Here is a 25,113-nt window from a genome sequence, read left to right as displayed (position 1 = left end):
GTTTATCTACACATAGTTTAGAGTAGTAAGTTATCTGGTAGATTACTTCATGTTAACTCCTTGGGCAATAAACTTCAAAATGTGGTGAATGTTGAATTGGAAAAATCATAATTCTGTTTAATTTGTATGCAAATAAAATTTTACATTTTATCTTCTTTTTCATTAATTTTCTTTTGGCTTCTATAGCATCAAGTGTTTATTCTTTATAAGTGGGAGAAGGAATATAGGAAAGTCAGTCAGTCATAATAGATTATTTTAGTATTTTTTTTAAGTTTGTGGGAACATGCACACAATTGAAAAGATGGAAGAATAAATTTAGTTTTATTTATGAATTAGATGTTTTTGTGCTACCATATTTATATATGCATAGAAATGATAGAGGCAGGAAAAACACTAAAATATTAGTGTTGTTTGTCTCAAGTGGTTTCTTTCAGATACTATTTAACTTTTAATCATAATCCTCTCATATTTTCTAAAAGTACAAAGCTACATAACTGTAAAAAAACTATTTTGAGAGTAAATTACGTCTTTCTCTGGGGCAAGAATGGCATGTCATCAGAGAGGTAAGGTGCCCTTTTTGCCCACATGATGGCATGATTCAAGGTAATAAAATATCAGTGATAATTTCCCCCAACACTGGCAGAGGCCATGAGAAGTGTCATTTTTATTTTTCAATTGCAGCAAAATCCACAAAATCTATCAGAATAAATGGCTGAAGTTAATATCACTTAACTCATTAATATCACTGAATTCATTCTCAAGGGAATTACAGACCGGCCAGAGCTTCAGGCCCCATGCTTTGTGGTGTTTTTAGTGCTCTATGTGGTCACAGTGCTGGGCAACCTTGGACTGATTACCTTAATCAGGATTGATGCTCGACTCCACACACCTATGTACTATTTCCTCAGTCACTTGGCCTTTGTTGACCTTTGTTACTCCTCTGCTATCACGCCAAAAATGATGGTGAACTTTGTTGTGGAACATGACACTATTCCTTTCCATGCTTGTGCAACACAACTGGGCTGTTTTCTCACCTTCATGATCACCGAGTGTTTTCTTTTAGCTTCCATGGCCTATGATCGCTATGTAGCCATCTGTAGTCCCCTGCATTATTCAACATTGATGTCAAAACGAGTCTGCATTCAGCTAGTGGCAGTTCCATATATATACAGCTTTCTGGTTGCCCTATTCCATACCATTATCGCCTTCCGTCTAGCTTACTGTGGCCCCAATGTAATTAACCATTTCTATTGTGATGACCTCCCTCTCTTGGCTTTGTCCTGCTCAGACACACACATGAAGGAAATTCTGATCTTTGCCTTTGCTGGTTTTGATATGATCTGTTCCTCTTCCATTGTCCTCACCTCCTACATCTTTATCATCGCCGCCATCCTAAGGATTCATTCCACCCAGGGGCGACACAAGGCCATCTCTACCTGTGGCTCCCATATGGTGGCAGTCACTATTTTCTATGGGACACTCATCTTTATGTACCTACAGCCCAAATCAAACCACTCCCTGGATACAGACAAGATGGCATCTGTATTTTATACAGTGGTGATCCCCATGTTGAACCCCTTAATCTATAGTCTAAGAAACAAAGAGGTGAAAGATGCCTTTAAGAAAGCTATGGATAAAGGTTGTGAAACCTCAAAGATATTAAAATTAAGAAAATAATAGTAATAAATGCTTTATTAAATACCAGAAGGGAAAGCAATCAAGCTTTCTGTTGCTGAAATTTCTTGTAATTCTTCCCTAATTGACTGAAAATGTGACTGTTACTTCAAAGAGCTTGACACTTTCTACAAGGACCTAAGCCAAACCTGGAAAGTCTGTATGACACAAAGTCCCATTCAGGCCATTACAGCCTTTACAGACCACTGAAACTATGTTCAAATACACTCTCACACACACATATGTGTATCTCAAACAATGGCAACTGCATGTTTTTGTTAGAACTTAGGACCCTGGAACTGCCTGAATTTGAATTCTATCTCCTTGATCTGAACTCTATGTGACTCTCTTGTCAATTTTGGAGAATAATAGGACCCAAATTATCCGTTTGTTTTGAAGACTGAACAGGTTAATATTTATGAAATGTTTAGAACAATATACTGTGATAATAAGTGCTGTGTGCTTGTTATGTAAATGTTTGTTATATATAATTAAAGGTTAATTCATTCATCTCTCAAAGGTTTATCAGTCTTTAAGTAAGAAGACAAAGCCTAGTTAGGTTTCTACTACCTGCAAGGTACTTAAATAAGTAGTCTAACTTAATAAAATCAAACAAACCTAAGAGACGTATGAGATTTTACTCTGGGCCCCAATTATCTATAAATTGTCTAAGGTCACATAATTAGTAATATGAAAATTCTAAATGCAAATTCATGTCTGTTTAAATTTTATTTTCATAATACTATAGGTGTTAAGAATAAAGAAGGTTGTAATATAGATAATATAAACTTAAACGTGCCATTATCAGATTTTTAAATAAAATTGAAAGACATTTGTTAAGAAATTGTGTTGTTAAATGAATAAGTTCAATGCATCTGTACATTTGTTCAAATAGAAAAATCTTAAATTATAATGTTGTAACTGAAAGTTCGGTCCCTGAACCCAATGCCATCCAAATAAGGAGAACGGTGTCTTGAGTGGAAGAGGAAAGTTTTTTTTACCATGCCAGGCCCTGGGAGCAAAGCAACGGCTCATGCCTCAAAAATTGCTACCTCCCCAATCAGGAATGGGTAGGGATTTTTATTTGGGGTTTTGGGTAGGGGAGGGGGCGCATGTAGCTGTGCAGTTTGGCATTTTCTCACCAGCCTGCATTTGGCCTTCAGAGGCTGCTTACAGGGAGGCAGGGGGATGGTGAGATAGGAGGATGGCAGATGGGCATCCTTTGCCTTTGTCTTGCCTTCCTGTTTGAGGCAGTTCAAGTGCAGGGAGTGGAGGAGTTGAGGTCTGGGAAGCCTCCGCTCCTTGATATTCTTGAGACAGCAGCTTTCCTGGCAAACTTCAAGGACACATGATTAGCCAAACTTTAGTGTGCCTCCAACTCCAGGCCACCTGGGCTTTTGACAATTTGTAAGTCCTATTTAGTTGTAAAGCTCAAGGAGTCCAAGGTTAAAGAAGCAGGTATTTACATATGAGTGGAGCTAGAGAAGCAGGAAAGTGGATGATGGGTTTTAGTTTTAACCCCATATATGTTGGGTTCAACGTGGGGGAACTGATATTAGGGCTGGTGTTAAGAGGCTGTAACAACGTCATTTGTCTGTGTCTTCTATTTATTCAATTACCCTGATAGGATCATGACATAAACTTTAAAAATTAGAAATTTGTTATGCTTTTATTATTTTGATACTTCATAAAAAGTAATTAAATTAGTGATTTAGTATTATCTTATCATCCCTATTTTAGAAGGAAATTGTGATGGTGGCAGTCATTATACTTAATACAATTTGAGGTTTGTAATGCATGTGAGTGTTTCCTCTTCTGCACTTAATTTGTAAATAACTCAGATGTGCTGCCATGAGGTGCTTTGGGGACCTTGTGAGTGGAACGAATTCTCAAATTTTTAAGGTAGTTTTGAGGGAAACATGGTGTTTCTATTCACCACACTTTATCTTTTGAGAGTATGTTTACGTGGATAAATGCACACATGCATCTTCACATCACATACAAGAATGCATGGAAGAATCATAGACAGTCTCCTTTTTAACAGGTAAAGAAGTAAGACATATGGAGTCTTTTTTTTGTTGTTGAGGAAGATGAGCCCTGAGCTAACATCTGCTGCCAATCCTCCTCTTTTCGGTGAGGAAGACTGGCCCTGAGCTAACACCCATGCCCATCTTCCTCTAGTTTATATGTGGGACACCTACCACAGCATGGCTTGCCAAAAGGTGCCATGTCCGCAGCAGGATCTGGACCGGTGAACCCCGGGCCACTGAAGTGGAATGTGGGCACTTAACTACTGTGCCACCGGGCCGGCCCCCAGTCCTATAGAGTCTTGATACCTCACCTGAGGAACACTGATCTGGGATCTCCCTGCACCTTTCTTCTTCATAAACTTATTTACAGAAGTATTTATTTACAGAAGGCTTAGACACTAATTGAGTTGAAGTTTTCATGTATTTACACAATTTTAATTCTTTACTATTAGCAATCATTTCATAAGGTAAAATTGGCTTTTCTCAGGGAAATGAACTAAGAAATTCAAGTGTAATCAATAGACATGTCATCCAACTTCTTCGTGGGCAGATGCAACCTCTAAAAGTGGACTCCAGCAATTGCTCTAGATGACTGGGCTCATCTCTTGAAACACCAGTCCCGCAGTCAAAACATTCTTCATTTTGTCTGCAGGTATACCTAAATAGAATATTTGTATGTTCACCCTTCCTTCCGTGGTCTCAACAATGTTTTCCTTTTTTTTGTCTTTATCCGGATACAGAATCGGGAGGATGAAGAAAAAGAAAGTAGGAAATAATCCAACTTCTTCAATGTCCAAGATTAGTGAAGAACGTGACTGATTTCAGAAAAATTTGGCCCCAAATTTGGGATTTTCAATTCCTAGTTTTATTGCATACAAAACCCCAGTTACTTGTAAAATAATGAAAATCTCATCTCACAAACTGGTATATAAGCATTTAGATAGAAATATATGCAAGGGCCGTCGCGTATTCTTGGCATCTAATACATAGGATTGATAAATATCAGCTTTATTATCATTATTGTCAGTGATGTAGACAATCCTGAAGACGTTTTCTTGTCAATAAAGTTTTCTTCTGTAACCACAGCCAATTAATTGTCTACTTTGAATAAGAGTCCAAGCAGTTGTCTTTGCATATTGATATTAGAAGCTTTTAGACTTTGTTTTAGATTTTCTTTGATTTAGATACTCTTCAACTCTTTTCAGCTTATTGAATGAAGACTGAAATGTTCTAAAGAAGACGTCACATTTTCTGTATAAGTTGTTCTTAAATCCTTTAGTTGAATAAATACTACCACCTAGTTCTAAAATATTCTGCAGTAACAAGAATAAGAATAAGGATAGCTAACATTTATTGAATGTTTGCCATTGTTTGGACTAATTCTATGTATTTAGCATTTATCAACTCATTTAATGCTCTTATCAATACTAGGAAATGTCACATTTTCAAGTTTAATACGTGAAAATCAAGATTCAAAAAATAGATTAATCAAGTGATCCTTAACCCATCTTACTTTCAAAAAGGGATCATTTAAAAATATGTGAACTTAGGGCCGGGCCCAGTGGTGTAGTGGCTGCACATGTATGTTCTGCTTCAGTGCCCCCGGCTTCATGGGTTCAGATCCTGGGTGCAGACCTACACATCACTCACCAAGGAATGATGTGGTGGTGTCCCCATGTACAAAATAGAGGAAAATTGGCACAGATGTTAGCTCAGGGACAATCTTCCTCACAAAACAAAGAAAGAACTTGAAAATATGCTTTAATTTAATTAAAAATTCATTTTTTTAGAAGCATAAGATTTTCAGTAATATATCTAGAATGTAAGTACTCTGATGAAGTTGGTTTTACACTTTTTTGGATGCTTACTTGCATTTCCTTCATATTTTATCAATTATATTTTTTATTTATGTATAAGTTCAGAGGAGATTGTATTTTTCCTACATGTTTTGACTCATCAAAGTAATAGTAGAAAGTAATCTATGAAGAAGAACCTCTAGAGATTACATGTTTATACACTATTTTTTTTTTCCTCAGGGCTTCTTCTTGGCACTCAATTTGGTCTGTAAGTAATAAATTAGCATAGAATGTTGGCATCTTATTATATAAGTAATCACACAAATTGAGGACAACCAGAGATCATTTCTCAAGAAAGTTTCCATTTATAGATGCGAAAAGTGCGTGTGTGTGTGTGTGTGTGTGTGTGTTTATTAAGTTCTTTTCCTTAGGTTCTAAACAAAGGCGGTTATAAAGAGTCATGCATGCCATCGATATTTTGGTCGACAGACTGCATGTATGATGGTGGTCCCACAAGATCAGTACCATATAGCCTAGCTGTGTATGTAGTAGGCTATAGTGTCTAGGTTTGTGTAAGTAAACTCTATGTTGTTCCCACAACAATGGAATCATCTAATGATGCATTTCTCACAAAGTATCTCCATCATTAAGTGACATATGACTGTAATAGCACATGGGACCCTGTGACATCAAAGTGTCAAAGTGAAATGTGATTAGCCTTTACAGAAACAGCTATGAATCTGGTTTTGGGGGGAAATGGGAGGTTCTTAGAAAGATTTGAAGTTAGGGCCACTGATAGGCAAAGGGGTGATAAAGGCAGAGCGTCCTCTGCCCCATATGTAGTGAATTTTCCTTTGTTTTCTTCTCTAGAGTATATGAACAACGTGGGCAATCCATTTTCTGTGCCATACTCAGGCTCACATATCTTTCCAATTACTTTTCCAACTTATGAAAAATTTAATTTAAATCTAGTTTGGGGCAGACATTTTTGTGAATCACCATTCAGGTTTTTTTTTTTTTTAAATCCCAGTGTTGTACAGTTTGTATCACTGGAAATATAAGATACGCATTGAAAAACATTTAGCTTTACTGTTGGACAAAATTGAACTCAAATCTTGTTTTTTCTAGTTATCAGTCATGGTGTGTTAATGAACGACATAAACTGTTTTGAATTTCTTTATTCTTTAAATACTCGTCTTAGTAGGGGTTACAAAATTAACTGAGACAGTCCATGTAAATTACATCACCCAGCATGTGACACAAAGAAAAACACTAAATAGATGTTGGTTCTATTTTCACTTTGAAAAGTTTAGAACAAAATAAATTGATAATGTATTAATGTAATCTTTATTAAATGTAACAAAAGTGTCTTCTTTCTTCAAGAAAAAAGCTGATTTTTTTAATAACAGTAATGGAGACCCTAAAAAGAATTAGCTTAAAACATGATCACAAATACACCCCAAAAGAAATAGGAAATAATTAAATTACTTCAAAGATCTCCAAATAATAACTCCCTAGCTTTTATATTCTCATTTTGCTGATTTTAAAATGAAGCATATCATGCTGCCAACTATTTCTAAAAAGGCTATTACCCCATTACCTGAAACCAAATAAAAAAAGAGATCATGGCTCCTATAACAATGTTAATAATGAAGTATAATAGTCAACATTTCTGAAGTGCTTCCTGTGTCCTAGGAACTGTGCAATGCCTTTTATAATTATGGTTTTATTTAATCCTCACAATCAGTCCAAGAGAAAGGAACTGTTACTGCCTTTTGCAAATGAGCAAACTAACATATAGAAATGTGAAATAATTTACCAATGACAATAGCTGTTATTTGGAGAAGCTAAAATTGTTCATCAAGCTGTGTGAATGAAGAGTCCATGTTCCTAACCTACATTAATAGGCAATGAATTATAATTGTGTGAAGTGGCTCCAATGAACTAAAGGGACACAGAATTGATGGCAATAAATGCTCCATGCCAATGTAGCTCTGCTGGTGCTATCCTATCAACTAAATGCAGAAAGTGAAGTGTTAGGGAGATTACCAAGAGTGTTAAAAACAAAAATCCTTGTTACCAAACCTTGACGTGTTTTCTAGATTATCTATGCAGCAAGCCTGAAGTAGAAGATACTGGATGTTGATTGATTTCAGTACTACCCAAATTTCTCAATATGACACAGAATTAAGATAAAGCCAATATTTCCCAATTCTTTCTTTAATTATGAAGACAAAATCATGGTTAAACAGGATTCACATCTCTCTCTTTTTACCTCCTTTTACAATTCAACACCTCAAAATTTACAAAACATCTTTCATGTGGAAATCTCTGAGAATGAAACAGCTGGTGAGACATATTCTGAGTGAATGTGAGCACTTGAAGTGAGGAATTTGGCTCCATCACTTATCAGCATTGCAACTCTAAATAAAGCACAATCTTAAGTCCTCTGATCACTCCGTGTCCAATGACTCTTCAGTTATTTTATAGCCAAACACAACTTTTCTTTCATTCTTTTCAGTGCATTCTTTCCCTCCTGATTTCTCAAGCTATAGATCGATGGGTTAAAAATGGGAATCACCACCACATAAAACACTGAAGCAAATTTATCTGTTTTTAGAGAATGGCTTGAATTTGGCAGTACATACATAAAAACGATTGTCCAATAAAATATTGTGATGGAAGTCAAGTAGGAGCACAGGTAGAAAAGCTTTTTCTCTTCCTCCAGCAGAATGGATCCTCAGAAGGGCAAAGAGGATGAAGACATAAGAAATTATCACAATAAGTAAAGAGCAAACAGTATTGGACCCAGCAATGATTAACAACATCAGTTCTTTGATATGAGTGTCGGAACAATCCAGAGCCACCAAGGGAACATCATCACAGAGAAGTGGTTGACCACATTGGAACCACAAAAAGACAAGTGGAATGTTGCCACACTCTAGACAAGACCCACAGTAAATCTGTAAATATATATGCTAAGCAATTATTTGGTAATAAACTTTTCTAGGCATGAGAATGAGATAGAGTAAAGGGCTGCAGGTGGCAACATGCCGATCATATGCCGTAACTGAAGCAACTATAGTTCACAAACTATAAATATGATGAAGCAGCACACCTGAATGGCACATGCATAAAATGTTTCATGTTTAATGTCACACAGGAAATGAACCAAGGTGTTTGGGGTAACAGATCAAGTAAAAGAAAGATCAATAAAAGCCAAATGACTGACAAAAAAATACATGAGTGTATGAAGCTGAGTACTGATTTGGATTAGCACAATCAAACCAAGATTATTACCCAGGACACTAGCTAAATAGATCACCAAAGAGAATGGCTTGAAGCTCTAGATTATCTCTGAGTCCCAGAGGATAAACTCAGATACAGCTGAAGGATTGCCTTTGGCCATGGAATAGATTTAAAAGTTTTTTTTTCTTTGTTTGTTTTTAAAACCCTCCATACCTGCTGAGTTTTTTGGTCTCCACTGGCAATAATGAAGCAAATGTTAGGAGCTGGCTGACTCACCATGATCTTATGGTGAACACAATCAAAGGAGGATCTTCATGTTACTTCTGGTTTCAGAGTGAAGTGATTTTTTCCACGCAGAAATTCCAAAGCATGAAACTCTATGTAGATACGTAAAAAATAGAAGGATGGTATTTTATTTAAAATTTTACATGATTGAATAGTCTATCTCATAACTATTTCAATAAGAGATATTGAGAGTTATTTGAAAACAGATAATAAAAATAATATTTTACATTCTTGGAATACCTTAAAAAATTATAGTGGGGCTGGCCCGGTGGCGCAGAGTTTAAGTTTGCATGTTTTGCTTTGCAGCCGAGGGTTCGCTGGTTCAGATCCCGGGTGCAGAAGTGGCATCCCTTGTCAGGCCATGCTGTGGCAGGTGTTTTACATATAAAGTAGAGGAAGATGGGCATGTATGTTAGCTCAGGGCCAGTCTTCCTCAGCAGAAAGAGGAACATTGGCAGCAGATGTTAGCTCAGGGCTAATCGTCCTCAAAAAAAAAAAATTATAGTAATCCCTTCAAAAACTTTTACTTAACGGGAAGTGACAAATTACTAAAAAAAAATGATTCCACAAGAAGTAATATGAGAGGTAATAAACAAACTTTTGAATACTGATTATCTCTATACCAAGTATTCAGGATAATTTTTATTTTATTTTATGTTAGTTACGATTTCTAATTTTCCTTCAGTTGTCATGTGGTGTTTGTAAATTAAAGAGAGAAAACGAATATTTAGGAATATAGATAGTCTTGGTTTTTTTGAAAGAGGCATAATATGATTAAAAATACATAAGTGATTCAGAAAACATATTTATTGTGAACTTTCAAACATCTAAATACAAAGCAGGAGAAGAAAAAAATTCAAGGATGAATTTGTAGAAAAAAGAAGCAGGTTTTCATGATCTTTACGTGAACAGAAGAGAGATAAACTTGATTTTCTTTTTTCACTATTTCATCTCAGAACGTCTTTATACCAACCATATAGATTGGCAATATGGCTATCATCTTCATTTTCAGATATGGAAATGGACGGTGAGAGCTTCAGCCCTCTTTATGTTTCAGGATTAGTGTGAGATGAAGCAGAATAACTCATTAAACTAGTCCTTGATTCCCTAACATTGATTGATAGTTTATAGAAATGATCACTTTTCAGAGAAGCAAGAACTTCTCCATTAACCAGAGATGAGGGCAATTTTGGAAAGACAATCTAAGACTTTGTCTTTGTCAAAGGTTTAGAATAGTCCTTATCTTATATATTGTGTTAAATAAAACAATTTTAGCTCTTAATAGTATTAATAGTATTTAGATTGAGGTTTCCACTGCAGAAATCTCTGTGTAATCCCATCGTGCTGATAACTGTAGGAGGTTATTCTCTTTGAAATATTTCCAAGTGTTCTTGCATCACCTCGCTAACTTGTGATCTCAAATCCCTGGCCTGTCTGGGCTCTTATTCTTTCTAGTACTTGCATTTCTCTGATGTATTGGAACCTGTGTAGCTCTTTTCCTGATACTAGCAAACTCCTCCACATCTTCAATCACTTTATTCTCCTTTCCCTGAACTAAAACTTGGCTTCTCCTTGAAAACCAACTTCTCTCTAGGTCACTTCTCTGTGTGTGGCTCCATTTGAAACTCTACATTCTTCAAGTCTAGCATGTGAGATTAAGCATTATTCATGTTTTGAGCATTGTCATTATTTACTGTTACATCTAGTGTTCATGTAAACTCCCCTTATGCTTTCAAGATTATATTCATTTTCACCGTTGTCATATGAATTGCTAGGTCCCTCCCTCTGATTCATTGAAGATGCTGATACTAAGATTATTCTCTTCCTCTTCCACAAAGTTGTCATCAGTGCCCATGAAGACCACCTGTTTAATAATATGGCTTCTCATATTCTTGATCTTGATATCAGTGACCCCACCACAATTCGACTTGAGCTTTCATTCCCGTGGCTCCATTTTGAAACTTGTTTCATCTGGAAACTGATCAAATGCTAAGTATCCAAAATTAAAACATTATCTGATGACTACAACTCTCCGCTCTTTCCGTTTCACCTTGATTAAGACACTCTAACTTTTTATTAACCTATTCAAATCACTATTCCTTTCACTCCACTAATTACCCTTTACCTGTGTTACTCCTTTATTCTATTCTTACCCTAGACAGCTTAGACTCTGTGATTTATTACTACAAATTCTCTTTCCAACATCCAAAACCTTCCTGCCTTATTTCCTCCCAGATATACTAAAATCTAGGTATTCTGAAATATTATTCTCTTTGCAACTGGTCCTGAACTATCAAGAACACCATCTTGGTAAAAGTGAGTTGTTACAAACTTACATTGAAAATCAAGTAGTCGCTTACTTGAACTGCTTTTTCCCAAACCAGTATTTTGTTTCCCAGTCTGTATGTAGCTATTTAAACTCTTTGGATGCTTCCATACTCTCTCAGTAGTTGCTAACAAGTCCAACATTAGAAGAAGACAAAGAACTAAACTGGACCTTTCTCAACTTCTTGTCACCAGTTACACAAAACTACTTGATTCCACATTAATTGCAAACTTTTAAAAATTAAATTATCTCTAAAAAGAAATTCTAAAAATAGATTTTATAATTTTTGACAGAAGGAAAAAACTTAAAATATCTTTCTAAAACAATTGATGAACATAATCTCAGAGGCCCGTGGCTGTGTACATGCTGATAGATGTCTTTCAAGCTTACTTGAATTTCTGTCAAGTCTCTGAGGAAAATCGCAATTAGTATAATCATTTCAGATTAGATACACATAAAAATGCAAAAAAATACAGAGACTTCTGTATGATTTATATTTAAGAGTTTTTATTATTATTTTAGACAGATGGTGTTATAAAAATCAAAACTGGAAGTGGCATAGTGGTTGGGTTTGCATGCTTCACTTTGGTGGCCCAGAGTTCGCAGGTTCAGATCCTGGGCACAGACATGTGCACCGCTCATCAGGCCATGCTGTGGCAGTGTCCCACATGCAAAATAGAAGAAGACTGGCACAGATTAATTTGGAATTAATTCTGTGATCATGACTGTTTCAACTATCTACTGATGTACAAAAAACAACCCCAAACCTTAGTGGCCCAAAGCAATAATGATTTATTATCTCTCATGTTTCTGTGGGTTAACTAGATAATCCTTCTCCAGGTGGTGGCAGCTGGGGCAGTAGGACAGTTGTGTGATCCAATTGACCTCAGTCGCATGACTGACACTTGGTGAGGCTGTCAGCCAAAGTGCTTTCTTTTATCCTTGTGATGTTTCTATGTGTCTAGCTTGTGTTTCCAATAATATGTCCTTCAGTAGGTGAATGGATAAATAAACTGTGGTACATCCAGACAATGGAATATTATTCAGAGCCAAAAAAAAATGAGTTATTAAACCATAACAAAGACACGAAGAAATCTTAAATGCATATTACTAAGTGTAAGAAGGCAATCTAAAAAGTCTACATACTATATAATTTCAACTCTATGACATTCTGGAAAAGGCAAAACCATTGTGGCAATGAAAAGATTAATGATTGCTAGGGGTAGAGGTGGTGAGGAAGAGATGAATAGACAGAGCATAGAGGATTTTTAGGCCAGTGAAAATATTCTGTGTAATATTACAATGAGGGGCCGCCCCGTGGCCAAGTGGTTAAGTTTGAGTGCTGTGCTTCTATGGCCTAGGGTTTCGCTGGTTTGGATCCTGGGCGTGGACATGGCACTGCTCATCAGGCCATGTTGAGGCGGCGTCCCACATGCCACAACTAGAAGGACCCGCAACTAAGATTTACAACTATGTACTAGGGGGATTTAGGGAGAAAAAAGCAGAAAAGGGGGAAAAAATTGGCAACAGTTGTTAGCTCAGATGCCAATCTTTAAAAATTAAAAAAATATTACAATGATGGATACGTCATTATACATTTTTCACAACCCATAGAATGTATAACGTCAAGAGTGAATCCTAAGGTAAATTATGGATTTTGAGTGATAATGATGCACCAATGTAAATTCATTCATTGTAACAAATGTACCACTCTGGTGAGTGATGTTGATAATGGGAAGGCTAGGCGTGTGAGACAGTAGGCAGTATATGAGAAATCTCTGTACCTCCCTCTCAATATTTCTGTAAACCTAAAACTGCCCTAAAAAAATAATGTCTTAAAAAAATGTTCAACCATATCAATAACGACATTGTAAAGTGAAGAGTAAGGTCACTTTTCAGGCACTTTAAATCCAAAACCTTTTAACAAAGCACCTTGTTACTTTTTCCCTCAGTTCAACTATGAAAGAGAATATTACTTATATTTGTAATGTTATTTGCATAGTTCATGTCTTTCAAGATGACCTAAAAATCTCAATATCATAGTGAAACAAGATAAAATTATGATTTTAAGGTGGTTTGTTCTTTGTCTCTATTGTGGAAGCATCTCACATTCAAAGAGAATGAATGATTTTTATCTCTTTTTTATAATTCGACTATTAAACAAACAGACATTGAAATTCCTACTATGTGTAAGTCAGAACATTTTCAAGGAATTTTCAAGGAATGCCTTCAAGGGATTTTCAGGGAAATAAGCATCAGGAAACTAAGCCCCAGAGGACAAAGGCTCCTATACTTACTGGCACTTTCTGACACTTACTGGCATCATTGTACATGCCTGGATTTAAAATCTCCTAACTCAGGATCCAGTACTCCTTTGATAACAACACAATTCATTATCGATTACTAGAATACAACTTTTCAGTAATTTTTTTCAAAGCGTTTTTTACCTCCTGATTCCTCAAACTGTAGATCAATGGGTTTAGCATGGGAATCACCACTGCGTAGAACACTGAGGCAAATTTGTCTTTGTCTAGTGAGTGTTTTGACTTGGGCTGCAAATACATAAAACTGAGGGTCCCATAATATATAGTAATAGAAAACAGGTGAGAAGCACAGGTAGAAAAGGCTTTCTGTCTTCCTACAGCAGAATGGATTCTTAAGATGGTAAAGACAATGAATACATAGGATATGAGAACAGTAATAAGAGAACAAAAAACATTAAACCCAGCAATAGTTAACAACATCAACTCTTTGACTCGAGTATCAGAACAGGCCAGAGCAATCAAGGGAACATCATCACAGCAGAACTGGTTGACCACATTAGAGTCACAGAAAGACATGTGGAATGTAGCCACTGCCTGTATGAGTCCCACAGTAAATCCATAAATGTAACAGCTAGTGACAATTTGAATGCAGAGTTTCTTAGGCATGAGAACTACATAGAGTAAAGGCTTGCAGATGGCCACATACCGATCATAGGCCATGATGGAGAGCATTAATAATTCCCAAACTGAAAATGTGATAAAGCAACACACTTGAGTGGCACATGCATAAAATGACATACTTTTAATTTCACGTAAAGAATTCACCAGGGTGTTTGGAGTGATTGCAGAGGTACCAAAAAAATCAATGAAAGCCAGATGACAGAGGAAAAAGTACATGGGGGTCTGAAGCTGAGAACTGATTTGTATTAGCACAATCAAACCAAGATTACCCAAAGCAGTAACTAAGTAAATCAGTAGAAATACACAAAAGAGAATGGCTTGAAGCTTGGGATTACCTGTGAGGCCCAAGAGGATGAACTCAGTGATTGCTGAATGATTGCCTTTTGCCATGAAATAGATAAACAATTCTATAATAAACTCCTTCAGAGCACTGTCTCTGAATACCCTTGACTTTGTAGGAAATAGTCAATTAAATATGAGAAGATAGCCCTGGCTCACCAGGATGTTATATTAAATTCAGTCAAAGTAGAATCCTGATAAGCACTCTGAAGTATGTGAGGATTATAGTTATACTTTCAGTATGAAAGGATTTGGTCCAAGCATCAATTCCAGGATATAAAATCCACTTGAGAGCTGTAAAAAGAGAGAATATTTCAATTAAAATTTTATAATCAAAGTCTGTGTTGTACTTTTTTTAAAATACAAAAGAAAAAAGCAACGTTAAGAATGCAAGCGCCTATGATAATGCATATCAAAATACTTTCTTAAATTAGAAGTTTATCTAATAAAATTATTGCATAATTTCATCAGAATATTAAAAGTTACCAAAACTATGTGGCAAAAATGTAAAATGAAAGTCAAAAGCAAAATATTAACACTTTATCTTTAGGTGTCCTGTTTGATGTAACATTAAAATTTTCTTTTGCTCATCTCCATTTTCTACTTTTTTTTCTAATACATATATAATACTGACTTTAAGGTAAAATAGGGTTGTGAATTTGTTGGCTTTGTCTTTTGGCAAAATGCACACCAGTGAGTAATTTTCCAGATTGTAAAACGGCTGTAAATGTTTAAGAGACTTCATTTTAGCCTCTATCTTCAGTATCTAAGTGGTCTCAAGTGAATAGCATTTGGGCAGCATTTAGAACATCTAAATTCCAGAGAACATTTCCATAAACCCAAGCTGGATTCTGAACACTTGAAAGTTAGCAGAGTTGAACCCATTTTCCTCCATTCTTAAAGCAGAAAATAAATCAACTTGATTTTCTGACATTATCACTACATTGTCTCAGGTTACTTTGCATTCACCTTATAGACAGTCAAGACATGTAAAACAATAAAATAGAAAAAGCATCTGCCCTCTTAAATTTTGATTGACATTTCCTTGTAAACCTTATTTTTGTTACTGCTTTATCTTTTCTCTTCCTTTCACCACTTTTCAAGCAAATATCTTAGAATGGGCATCTACTCCCAATTTTTCAACCATATTTACAACTTAAGCAAGTATAATCCACTTTCCTTTCCTATTCAATCAAGAAATCCCCTTACCAAGTTTACTGTCATCTTCCCTATTCCTAAATCCAATAAAGCCTCCTTTTCTTTGGCAGCTCTGTAGTACTGAAGTCTATTGGATATACCTTTGGATTCCAGAAGAAAGCAATCTCTGAATTCATTATTTGTCCATTTGATTCTGCACCTTGGCGGCTCTGCTCCTATTATCTATGCTTTAGATGACACATTCTTCAGGCTGTCTCCAAAGCCTTCCAGCTTTCCTTCTTTACAGCTTCTTGTTAAAAAATCTTATCCAGTCCAATGTCCTCAATAAGTATCTACTTGCTGATTATGCACAAGTACATATTTCTATTCCAGATTTATTTTCTCTGTTCCAGCTTTATATATCTAAATGCTTCCCAGAAATCTAGATATTCTAGGTGTTCATCGAAAGTATTGCATTCAGAAAAGACCTTGGTGTCTCTGCACATTGGACCTGATACTCAAGACCCGGAGTATATACTTTGTATCTCAATGAATAAGGCCATTATCCATTCAGTTTTTCAAATCAGAGACAAATTTTTGTTTACTGTACTTTTCTGTTCCTCCTGCCAATATTCAATCTGTCCCCAATTCCTACCAATTTTATAACCTATACACTTTTCAAATCTGTTTACTTATATTGTTTCCTTGATCCAACCACAATGACTTTCTGTTTTGCTGGACTTTTTTGCAAATGGCACCTACCTTTCACTTTTGCCTCCAATCTCTCCTACTTTTCTCTGTTCCTCACATTTCAGTTTATATAAACTTTTTCAGACACAGCTTCATTCTTTTATACTCTTGATGAAATCCTTCAATGTCTTCCCATTGTCCATCAGATAAATTCTAACTTCTTTCACATGGCTGACATAACTCTTAAAAATCTAGTTTCTGCATCTCAGATCAGGCTGATATCTTCCAATACTCTTCATATAATCACCATGTTGCAGATATTCCAAACTACCACTGTTATTCAAATGTGAGACAGAATTTTTTCCTTCTAGTTAACTCTCTGTACTCTGTTGAATCACTTCCTCTTGGAGGCTTTCAGTATTTTTCAGGCCAGATTAAGTCCTCCTCATATATATGGTTTTGCATCCCCCGATTTATTTATTATAGGACTTATAGTGTTGAGTTTTTTGTTACAACACCATAATGCAACAGACTGCTAACTTATCTGTAACCAATTCTAAACTTAAAACTGCTATTTTTATGGAATATTACTTATTTTATACACAATTTAATCATCTACCTCTAATAGTATACAGTACAAAGATGGTCCATAACTATCTGTTAAATGATTAAGTGAATAAAAGTTATAGTTCTGCAAATCCAAAGGCTTTCCCACCCAAGAGAGATTGAGTATAGTTTTTTCTACTACCTGATGCTTTCAGTGTTCAATACTCTGTCATAAAGTTCAACCAGAAATTCCTTAATGATCTAGTGAACGTGGAAGGAATCTTTATGAAGCCAGTACAGTTTAAAATCACCTGGATATTATGAGACAACTTTGCATTTTGACGAATGTGTGTATGTGATCCCTCAGGAAACTTTTTTTTTTACTACATTATTTTTAGCAAACATTGAACAACAGTATAGTTTTCTATTCAAGAATATGCAGTTATTTGATGGCTAGTGTTTGGGGACCAAATTATATCTCTTGAAATGGTAGATCACTTTTTCAGTTATTAGTCAATTAAAAAATCTAGAGTAGAGGAACATATTAGTGATCTCTTTTGGGAAAACAGCTTGATTAATTGCCATCTCTGCTTTACTTGCTATATTTGCTTTAATATTTGTCACAATGGTTTCATATTAAAATTATGTATTTATTTAAAATAAATCTTCAGTTCATGGGCCTTAGATTTAGTAACAGCTTTTGGAAACCATTAGATAAAAATGAATTTTCCAATCACTAACATTCAAACCTTCCTTCTCAGATTAATATCTTGAATTTTTGTTATGATTGATATTCCAGTTCAATAGCAAGGCTTAATTTAATGTTCATTTTCCTTTTCAGTTTCTAGGAAACTGAATGCATGTAAGTCCTAGGTCGATTGACACACTGTTGTAGCCACTCCACAGAAATGGATGAAGCTTTCTATATAAATTTGCTTTAGATGTCCAGATTCACGAAGCCACACACTCACCAAGAGAGGATGAAAAGATTACTGCTCACACAATGAGGCTTTCTCATGTGAGCAGTGTGAGCTCCCAAGCTGGTCTGAAAATGGCTTGAGGGAGCAGGGAATGGTAGTCGGATTTGGGATTTGTATTGTGTTGAGTGGGTGAGGATTCCCACGTTCAGGAAAAGGCTTGCATGGTTCAACCTTCCATTTGGCACCAAAAGGTGGGGCAGTGAGTTTTTTATCAGGTTATCCATATGTAGGGTACAAGGGGGAGGGGAAGTGGTAGAGCTTGAAAGCTGTGAGTAGTCAAACATCAAAACGAAGTCAGACGTTTTATTACATACCTTTTCTCCTCAAAACCTTTATCAAAACCTCAGTCATCTCCAGCTCTTAGAATATTCTCTTTTACTCTTCCTTAACTTCTTCCTACTGCTTTATTATAGAGATAATTTTTCCTTCTCTCACAGAAAGAAAAAATTCTTCCTGTTTAGGACAGAAAAGGATATATTTGGATGTACAAGGATTGTTTACTGATCTCAAAGTGCTGGTAGCCAGATGAGGAGCACTATCATGATAATAAAATTTGTCCAATCACACCCGAAAGAGAGAAACAAATGCTACCAATTTTCCAAGCATATAGATTTATTTGTTTTATGTGTAAAAGATAAGATAGTATAAGATAGTATTAGTAAGATAGTATTTAAAGTAAAACCTCTTTGATGATTAGCAAGGATCTACTCTTCTCATTTTTAAAGCAAATTTATTGGATGCCAAAGTTTTGATGAATTATCTTGCTGCTGGCACTTTTCTTAACGATCATTAATAATCATTTTTATTAATATTGAGGCATTTTTGTATAATGAGTGTTAATATTCATTTGTAAAACATGTTGACAATATTTTACCAGATTTATTTCTATCAATTTTGTGTGCTGTATATTTTCACATATGGTCTATTCAATCATTGTCTCCAACAGATCTTCTCAGTTTTTATAATTTTGAATTTTTATCAAACGGCAACCCACAAAGTGGGTAGGTAATTGTTTATACTTACATCTAGTTCTATGTAGTATAATTTTGTACTAGTAATGCATTGATATTTTGGAATGCACACATGGCGTATTATTGTTACCGAACCTGAAGTGAGTTCGCTCACCCCTTGCGCAGCAAGCCAATCTCTGACACCAGGTGTGGTGGAAGAAAGTAGGAATTTTATTTTTGCACAGTGCTGAGCAAGGAGAGAGGGCAGCTAATGCTGAAATCCCAAACTCCCAGAAAAGCTAAAAGGAAGGGTTTTTATTTGGGGTTTTAGGTAGGGGAGGGGGAGCATATGGCCTTGCTGGTCAGAGCTTTCCCACCAGCCTGTCTTTGGCCTTGAGACTACTTGCAGAGAGGAGGGAGCTCATGACCTTGCTGGTCAGCAGCTTTCCCACCGGCCCTATCTCTTTGCTGGAGGAGATAGTCCAGGTGCTTGTCCTTGACAGTGTCTGTCTCCATGCAAGATAGTGGATTCTGGAGCCAGGAAGCCAGAGAGTAAGCAGGGAATAAGTGTTTTGGTTTTAACCCCATATATGCTGGGTTTAATGTGGGGAAACTGATATCAGGGTCGATATCATTATGTGAGACTTTTTCTCTAATTTTTAAATAAATACAAAATACCAAACACAATTTGTACTTTAGCAATAAATGTAAATTTCAAAATTATTTATATATTAAAAATTCAATCTACTTATGATTGTCTCTGGACTTAAAACTTCTGTGATCTCTCTGTTTATTCATTATTCAAACTACCTTAATTGAATTTTTGTTGTCAAACTTCTCCCACCAAATGGCTTCAGGCAATCACCGAATTGCTTTGTCATTATAGTATTATCTTTTTCAGAATTTCAGCTAAATGCACTCTTTGTGTTTGATTTCCTTCATTTCACACAATGTTTTTGAGATTCATCCATGTTATTGCATGTACAAATATTAATATTTGAGTTTTATCTCTGAGTAGTATCTTATATTGTAACTATGTCACAATTTGTTTATCCATTCACCAATTGAAGGACATGGTTGCTTGCAGTTTTGATTATAAAAAATAATGCTTCAGTGAACACTTACATACACATCTTCATGTGAACATATATTTTCATTTCTCTTGGGTAAATACCTGTGACTGGAATTGCTGGGTCATGTAGCAAATATATGCTTAACTTATGACATACTGACAAATCCAATGTGGCTGTAATATTTGGGATTCCTACCAGCAATATATGAGGGATCCAGTTCTTCCACGTTCTAATCAACTCATACTGTCAGTCTTTAAAACTTTACCATTTGAATGGGTGAGTAACAGTACATCATTGTGGTTTTAATTTCTGTTTTCTGATGAATGGTAATGTTAGCATCTTTTTATCGTCTTCTTGGCCAATCAATCACATATCTTCTTTTGTGAAGTGCCTATTCAAAATTTTTGTCTAGTTTTAAATGTGTTGCCTTTATATTTATTATGGAGTTGTAAGAATTCTTCCTACATACTATATATAGATATATGTTTTGCAAAATTTATCTCCCTGTATGTGGCTTACCTTATTATTTTCCTATCTTTCAAAGACCAACATTTTTAATACTAATTAATTCTATATCAAACTTTTCTTTTATATTTTGTGCTTACTGTGTCTTGTGTAAGGAGTCTTTGCCCAAAGCAAAGTCATAAGTTTTTCTTACACTTTCTTGTTGAATATTTCAGTAAGAGGAAGATTTTTAAATGTGTATTGAACTCATTAAGATGGAAGAAACCTGAGAACTTAGACCTTATCTGTACAGTAATAAATAGAGAAACTATATTGAAATGGCTAAAGAGAGAATCAAAAGTGAACAGTGGAAACAATGAACATGGACACATTTTTCAAGAAATCTGACTACTGCTTTGAGTGAGGTATTTAAAAGAAAAGTAAAAATATGTAAAACAGTGAAATATTCACTAAGTTCAGACAAAACTAAATATGATCATCTTTCATATGTTCCATATTCTCTCTTCAATGTTAGTAATACAAAATAAAACAAAAAAAATCTTGAGCATATGTGAGATTTTTAATTGTTTCGTAAAGTACCCTCAAATTGTTGCTATAGAATACACTGAATGTTTTTGAATAATAATCATAAAAGATAATATTATTTTTATGTTTAGAGGATTCATAAAGAGAGGTGATTTAAATGGGAAAATGTAATAATGTTAGTGTCAAAGATGGAATATATAAACCAGAGCAAGTGAAAATGTGATACATATTGGAATTAAGGGGCTTCCAGAGATGATAATGAGTTCTGAGAAAAAGGGAAAGAAAAAAAATCTTTTACAGATAATCCAATTGAAAAACAGGAAGGTTATATAAATAGTGAGGAATTTAGCACAGTCTGGGTATAAAATTGTAAGCAACTCTGTGTGGAGAAATAATCCCTAAGGCAATGGATTTGCACTGACATGTACTAGTAGGTACTTAGGGGATACTTGTAAAAGTACATCTGGGGAGTTTTGTACCAGTATAGAATATATGAGTGGATAGAGGAAAGTTCATTAACATAAGGTGCTCACCCATTTAGGATGCACTATTTGGGCAACACCACCTGAAGGCTGCCCTAACAATTTGCTGGGATGGCTCCTTAAAGCCTATACTCAAATATGTCTGGTTCCATATCTGATAGATATGCCAGATCATCCTTTGCATAGTAATAAAGAAAAGGGGAGAAGACTGAGGAATGTGAGAGTATGATAATGAATTTACCATGTAGAAAAGTAAAACTCTCTTCCTGGACTTCTCAACCTGCAGCAGCTGATAAGCTAAACTAAGAAGTCCTGCTGCAACTAGGCCTTTAACCAGGCCATGCACTCCATCCAGAACAACCTTAGCATCTCAGCCAACTTCTTGACCATGTTCATGTAATGTCTGCGCAGGCTGAAATTTGAGGTGGTGCAGATGGCCCTCAGGAAAGTGCTGAGTTCACCTTCCTCTAACAAGATCCCTTGGCTTTCTTGCTGCACCGGGCCTTCCTGGTGGGTGTGTACGTCCAGATAGACACCTGAGCCAAGATCTCTGAGGCCCAGAGGATCCTACTCATGCAGGCTTTAATGTTAGCTTGTGCAACAGTCTGACTGCTTGTCAGCCCTGTGTTCCTCAGTTCATTAACTGGGGTTCCCCCTGCTAGGTCCAGGATGCCCTGGTCCACTGGTGGTCTCTTTCCAGAGGAGGGGAGGGCACCTAGTTGCCTCAAGGCTGGGCAGGTGAAGCATTCAGAGCCCACAGCAAGCAGTATGGGGGGTGGTAATCTGTCCCCAGGGTTTCCCTGCCCACAGAGAAATGGAGGGACATGGCCCAGCCATGGGGAGACACTGACGACCAAGGTATGGGGCTGATTTTAAGTGAAATGTTCTGAACTTCCTTAAAAAAAAATCTTTATTATGTATGTTATAGTTTTGGTCCTTGTGCTGTTGCCAATGGCCTAGATGTTTATTCTGCTACTTGGAAAGCTTCATACAGGTAGATTAAAGATACATCTCTTTGTTGCCACAAATGATGGAGGCAAATAATGGTTGCTGATTAATTTGTCTTAGATTTTCTCCAAGTGAGCTAAGGTGGAATCTATATAATTGCTAATACATCCTCTTGTACCTAGATTAATGCCTTGGGGCAAGTGAGAACGTCATTGCAAAACCTTCAAGAGAAAATCACCTGCCTTTCTCAAGCAGACCATGATATATGGGACTTTTTCATTGATAGTGCTCCATCAGAGGTGGCCATAAAAGACAACGGAGAATAGAGATCCTCTCATGAAGCTTAATTCCAAGCAATGCATGTGGCTGTTGACTTTTCTTGAAGGAGAGATATCCAGAAGTATGACTCTACAGTAATTCATGGTTATTGGATGATAGTTTAGTTTGATGATCAGGGATTTGGAAGTGACAAATAAAAACTTGATACAAGTAGTTCTGGATAAACGGTATGTGGAGACATTCCTCTGAATGTAAAATGTGGGTGGGAGGGTATTTGCTCACCTAAAAGCATCCTTACCACAGAAGCCCTCAATAATCAGGTAAGTAGGAACATCATACTGTGGATATGGTATACTTTAGCCACTTCTGCCTTTATGCCATGTGCTCCCGAATAAGGTAGCCATGGCAGGATGGATGGTGGTTATTCTTTGACTCAGTAACATGGGCTTCCAGTTTATATTGCTAATTATTATATTAAACTGCTGAGAATCCAACCTGTCAGCAGCAGATAATAATAGTGTATGTCCAATTTGACAATGTTTGATGGAGGGACCAGCCAGACCTCTGGTGCCAGGTTCATTATATCACCCACTTCCAAAACAGAAAAAGCAGCAACTTATCATCACTAAAATGGACACTTTCTGTGGTCATGGATTTTCCTTTCCTGTTTGCTATGTTTCTGCTAAAACAATCAATTTATGGGAGTACTGTCTTTAATATTATTATATTCTGAGCAACATTACTTCTGGACAAGGAATTTATTTTATACGAAATGAAGTAGAAAATAGTTTTGTGCACATGGAATTCACTTGTCTTACTGAAAGGAGTTGATGTGATAGAATTTTACAACAGTTTGTTGAAGATTAAATAAAAGTAGCAGTTGTACAATAGCTGTAATAATGCAATTTTTCTCTTGGATGGAATATACAGGTCTAGAAATCAGAAGATCATTAATATAATTGTCTATCTCACTATTAAAATCAAGGATCTTCTATCAAAACATTTGCCTCCTTTACCCATAACTTTGTGCTCTGCTGGATTATAGGTTTTATCTTCAAAGAAAGACTGCTCCCCATAGGGAAAACAATAATGTTTTCATTTAATTTATGTGTAGATTTTTAGTTTCAACAAGTTGACTGTGTTGGCTTGTCAGTTGAAGCTGGATATTACTGTGGTATGCAAGAAAATGACACCCCATGGGGCCGGCTCCATGGCCAAGTGGTTAAGTTCGCTCGCTCCGCTGCGGTGGCCCAGGGTTCGGATCCTGGGCGCGGACATGGCACTGCTCGTCAGGCCACATTGAGGTGGCGTCCCACGTCTCACAGCTGGAAGGACCTGCAACTAAGATATACAACTGTGTGCAGGGGGTGTCTGGGGAGATAAAGCAGAAAAAAAAAAAAAAGATTGGCAACAGTTGTTAGCCCAGGTGCCAATCTTTAAAAAAAAAGAAAAAAAGAAAATGACACCCCAAAGACGTCCACATCTTAGTCACAGGAACCTGTGAATATATTAGATTACATAGTGTAAGGATCTTGGCAGCTATGATTAAGGTTATGGACACTGGGATGAGGACATTATCTTGTATTATCTGAATGGGCCTAATCTAATTATGTGAACTCCTAAAAGCAGCGAACCTTTCTCAGCTGGAGTCAGGGCTGCAGGGGAAGAAGAGGCAGGAGAGAATTATTCTTCTTTTTCATGAATTGGAGCATTCAATTTAAAGTGCTATAAAAAAAGATTGATTTTAAATGATCTATGAATCAAAATTTAAGGTACTGTTTGTGATTCAATTTATTTCATTCTCAAGTCTTTTCAAGATTAATGAGAGTTATTTTCATATAATATAAAATAAAATCAGAAAAGTAATGTATTCTCTGCCTCAATATTAACATTTTTGTGTTGTAATATTAGAAAGCATATTACTAATAGAATGCTAATGAAGAAAACTTGAAGTCTGTTTTTTATTGTTGTTGTTGTCATTTCCTTTCTTTTTGCATCCTAACTCTGAGGGCTTTTGGTTAGACCTCAGGTCATTTATTTTATACTAGAACATACCTTTTCCATAATTCTCTTCAAAGCATTTTTGACTTCCTGGTTCCTCAGGCTGCATGTTAAAGGATTTAGCATAGGAATTACGACAATATAGAAAACAAACAATTTTGTCAGTATCCAAAGACAGCCTTGTTTAGGGCTGCATATACACGAAAATGACTGCACCATAAAATATAGTGATGGAAATCAGGTGGGAGGCACAAGTAGAAAATGCCTTTTGTCTTCTTTCAGCTGAATTAATCCTCAGAATAGCCAATGGAATGACCATGTAGGAGATGTGGATGACAAAAAGACGGGAAAAGGTAATGAAACCAGCAAGTGTGAATAAATGTCAGTTCTTTG

At 36.0% G+C, this 25,113-nt stretch overlaps 2 protein-coding genes and 1 pseudogene across 2 annotated transcripts; 1 reads left to right on the top strand and 2 right to left on the bottom strand.

The window, feature by feature from the left end:
* The first annotated feature begins 708 nt into the window (after positions 1–708).
* OR8U3 (olfactory receptor family 8 subfamily U member 3) lies at positions 709–1,677 on the top strand. Its single transcript, XM_008507397.1, is given in 1 exon segment — positions 709–1,677. A coding segment is annotated over 1 exon segment (969 nt).
* Positions 1,678–7,979: 6,302 nt separating this feature from the next.
* Positions 7,980–13,693, bottom strand: LOC103540742 (olfactory receptor 5AL1-like; annotated as a pseudogene).
* A 60-nt stretch (positions 13,694–13,753) lies between these two features.
* On the bottom strand, positions 13,754–14,728 carry LOC103540743 (olfactory receptor 5AL1-like). The gene has a single exon (XM_008507398.2). The coding sequence runs from the start codon at positions 14,693–14,695 to the stop codon at positions 13,754–13,756; it is 942 nt and encodes a 313-aa protein (XP_008505620.1). The 5' UTR covers positions 14,696–14,728.
* Positions 14,729–25,113: the final 10,385 nt, after the last annotated feature.

This window comes from Equus przewalskii, chromosome 11 (assembly GCF_037783145.1).
Source record: "Equus przewalskii isolate Varuska chromosome 11, EquPr2, whole genome shotgun sequence".
NCBI lineage: Eukaryota > Metazoa > Chordata > Mammalia > Perissodactyla > Equidae > Equus > Equus przewalskii.
The sequence above is the reverse complement of the archived record's forward strand: the minus strand, read 5'-3'. Positions and strand labels throughout refer to the sequence as shown.

Coding starts and splice junctions, on each gene's coding strand:
- LOC103540743 (XM_008507398.2), bottom strand. CDS start 14,695: ATGGCAAAAGGCAATCATTCAGCAATCACTGAGTTCATCCTCTTGGGC.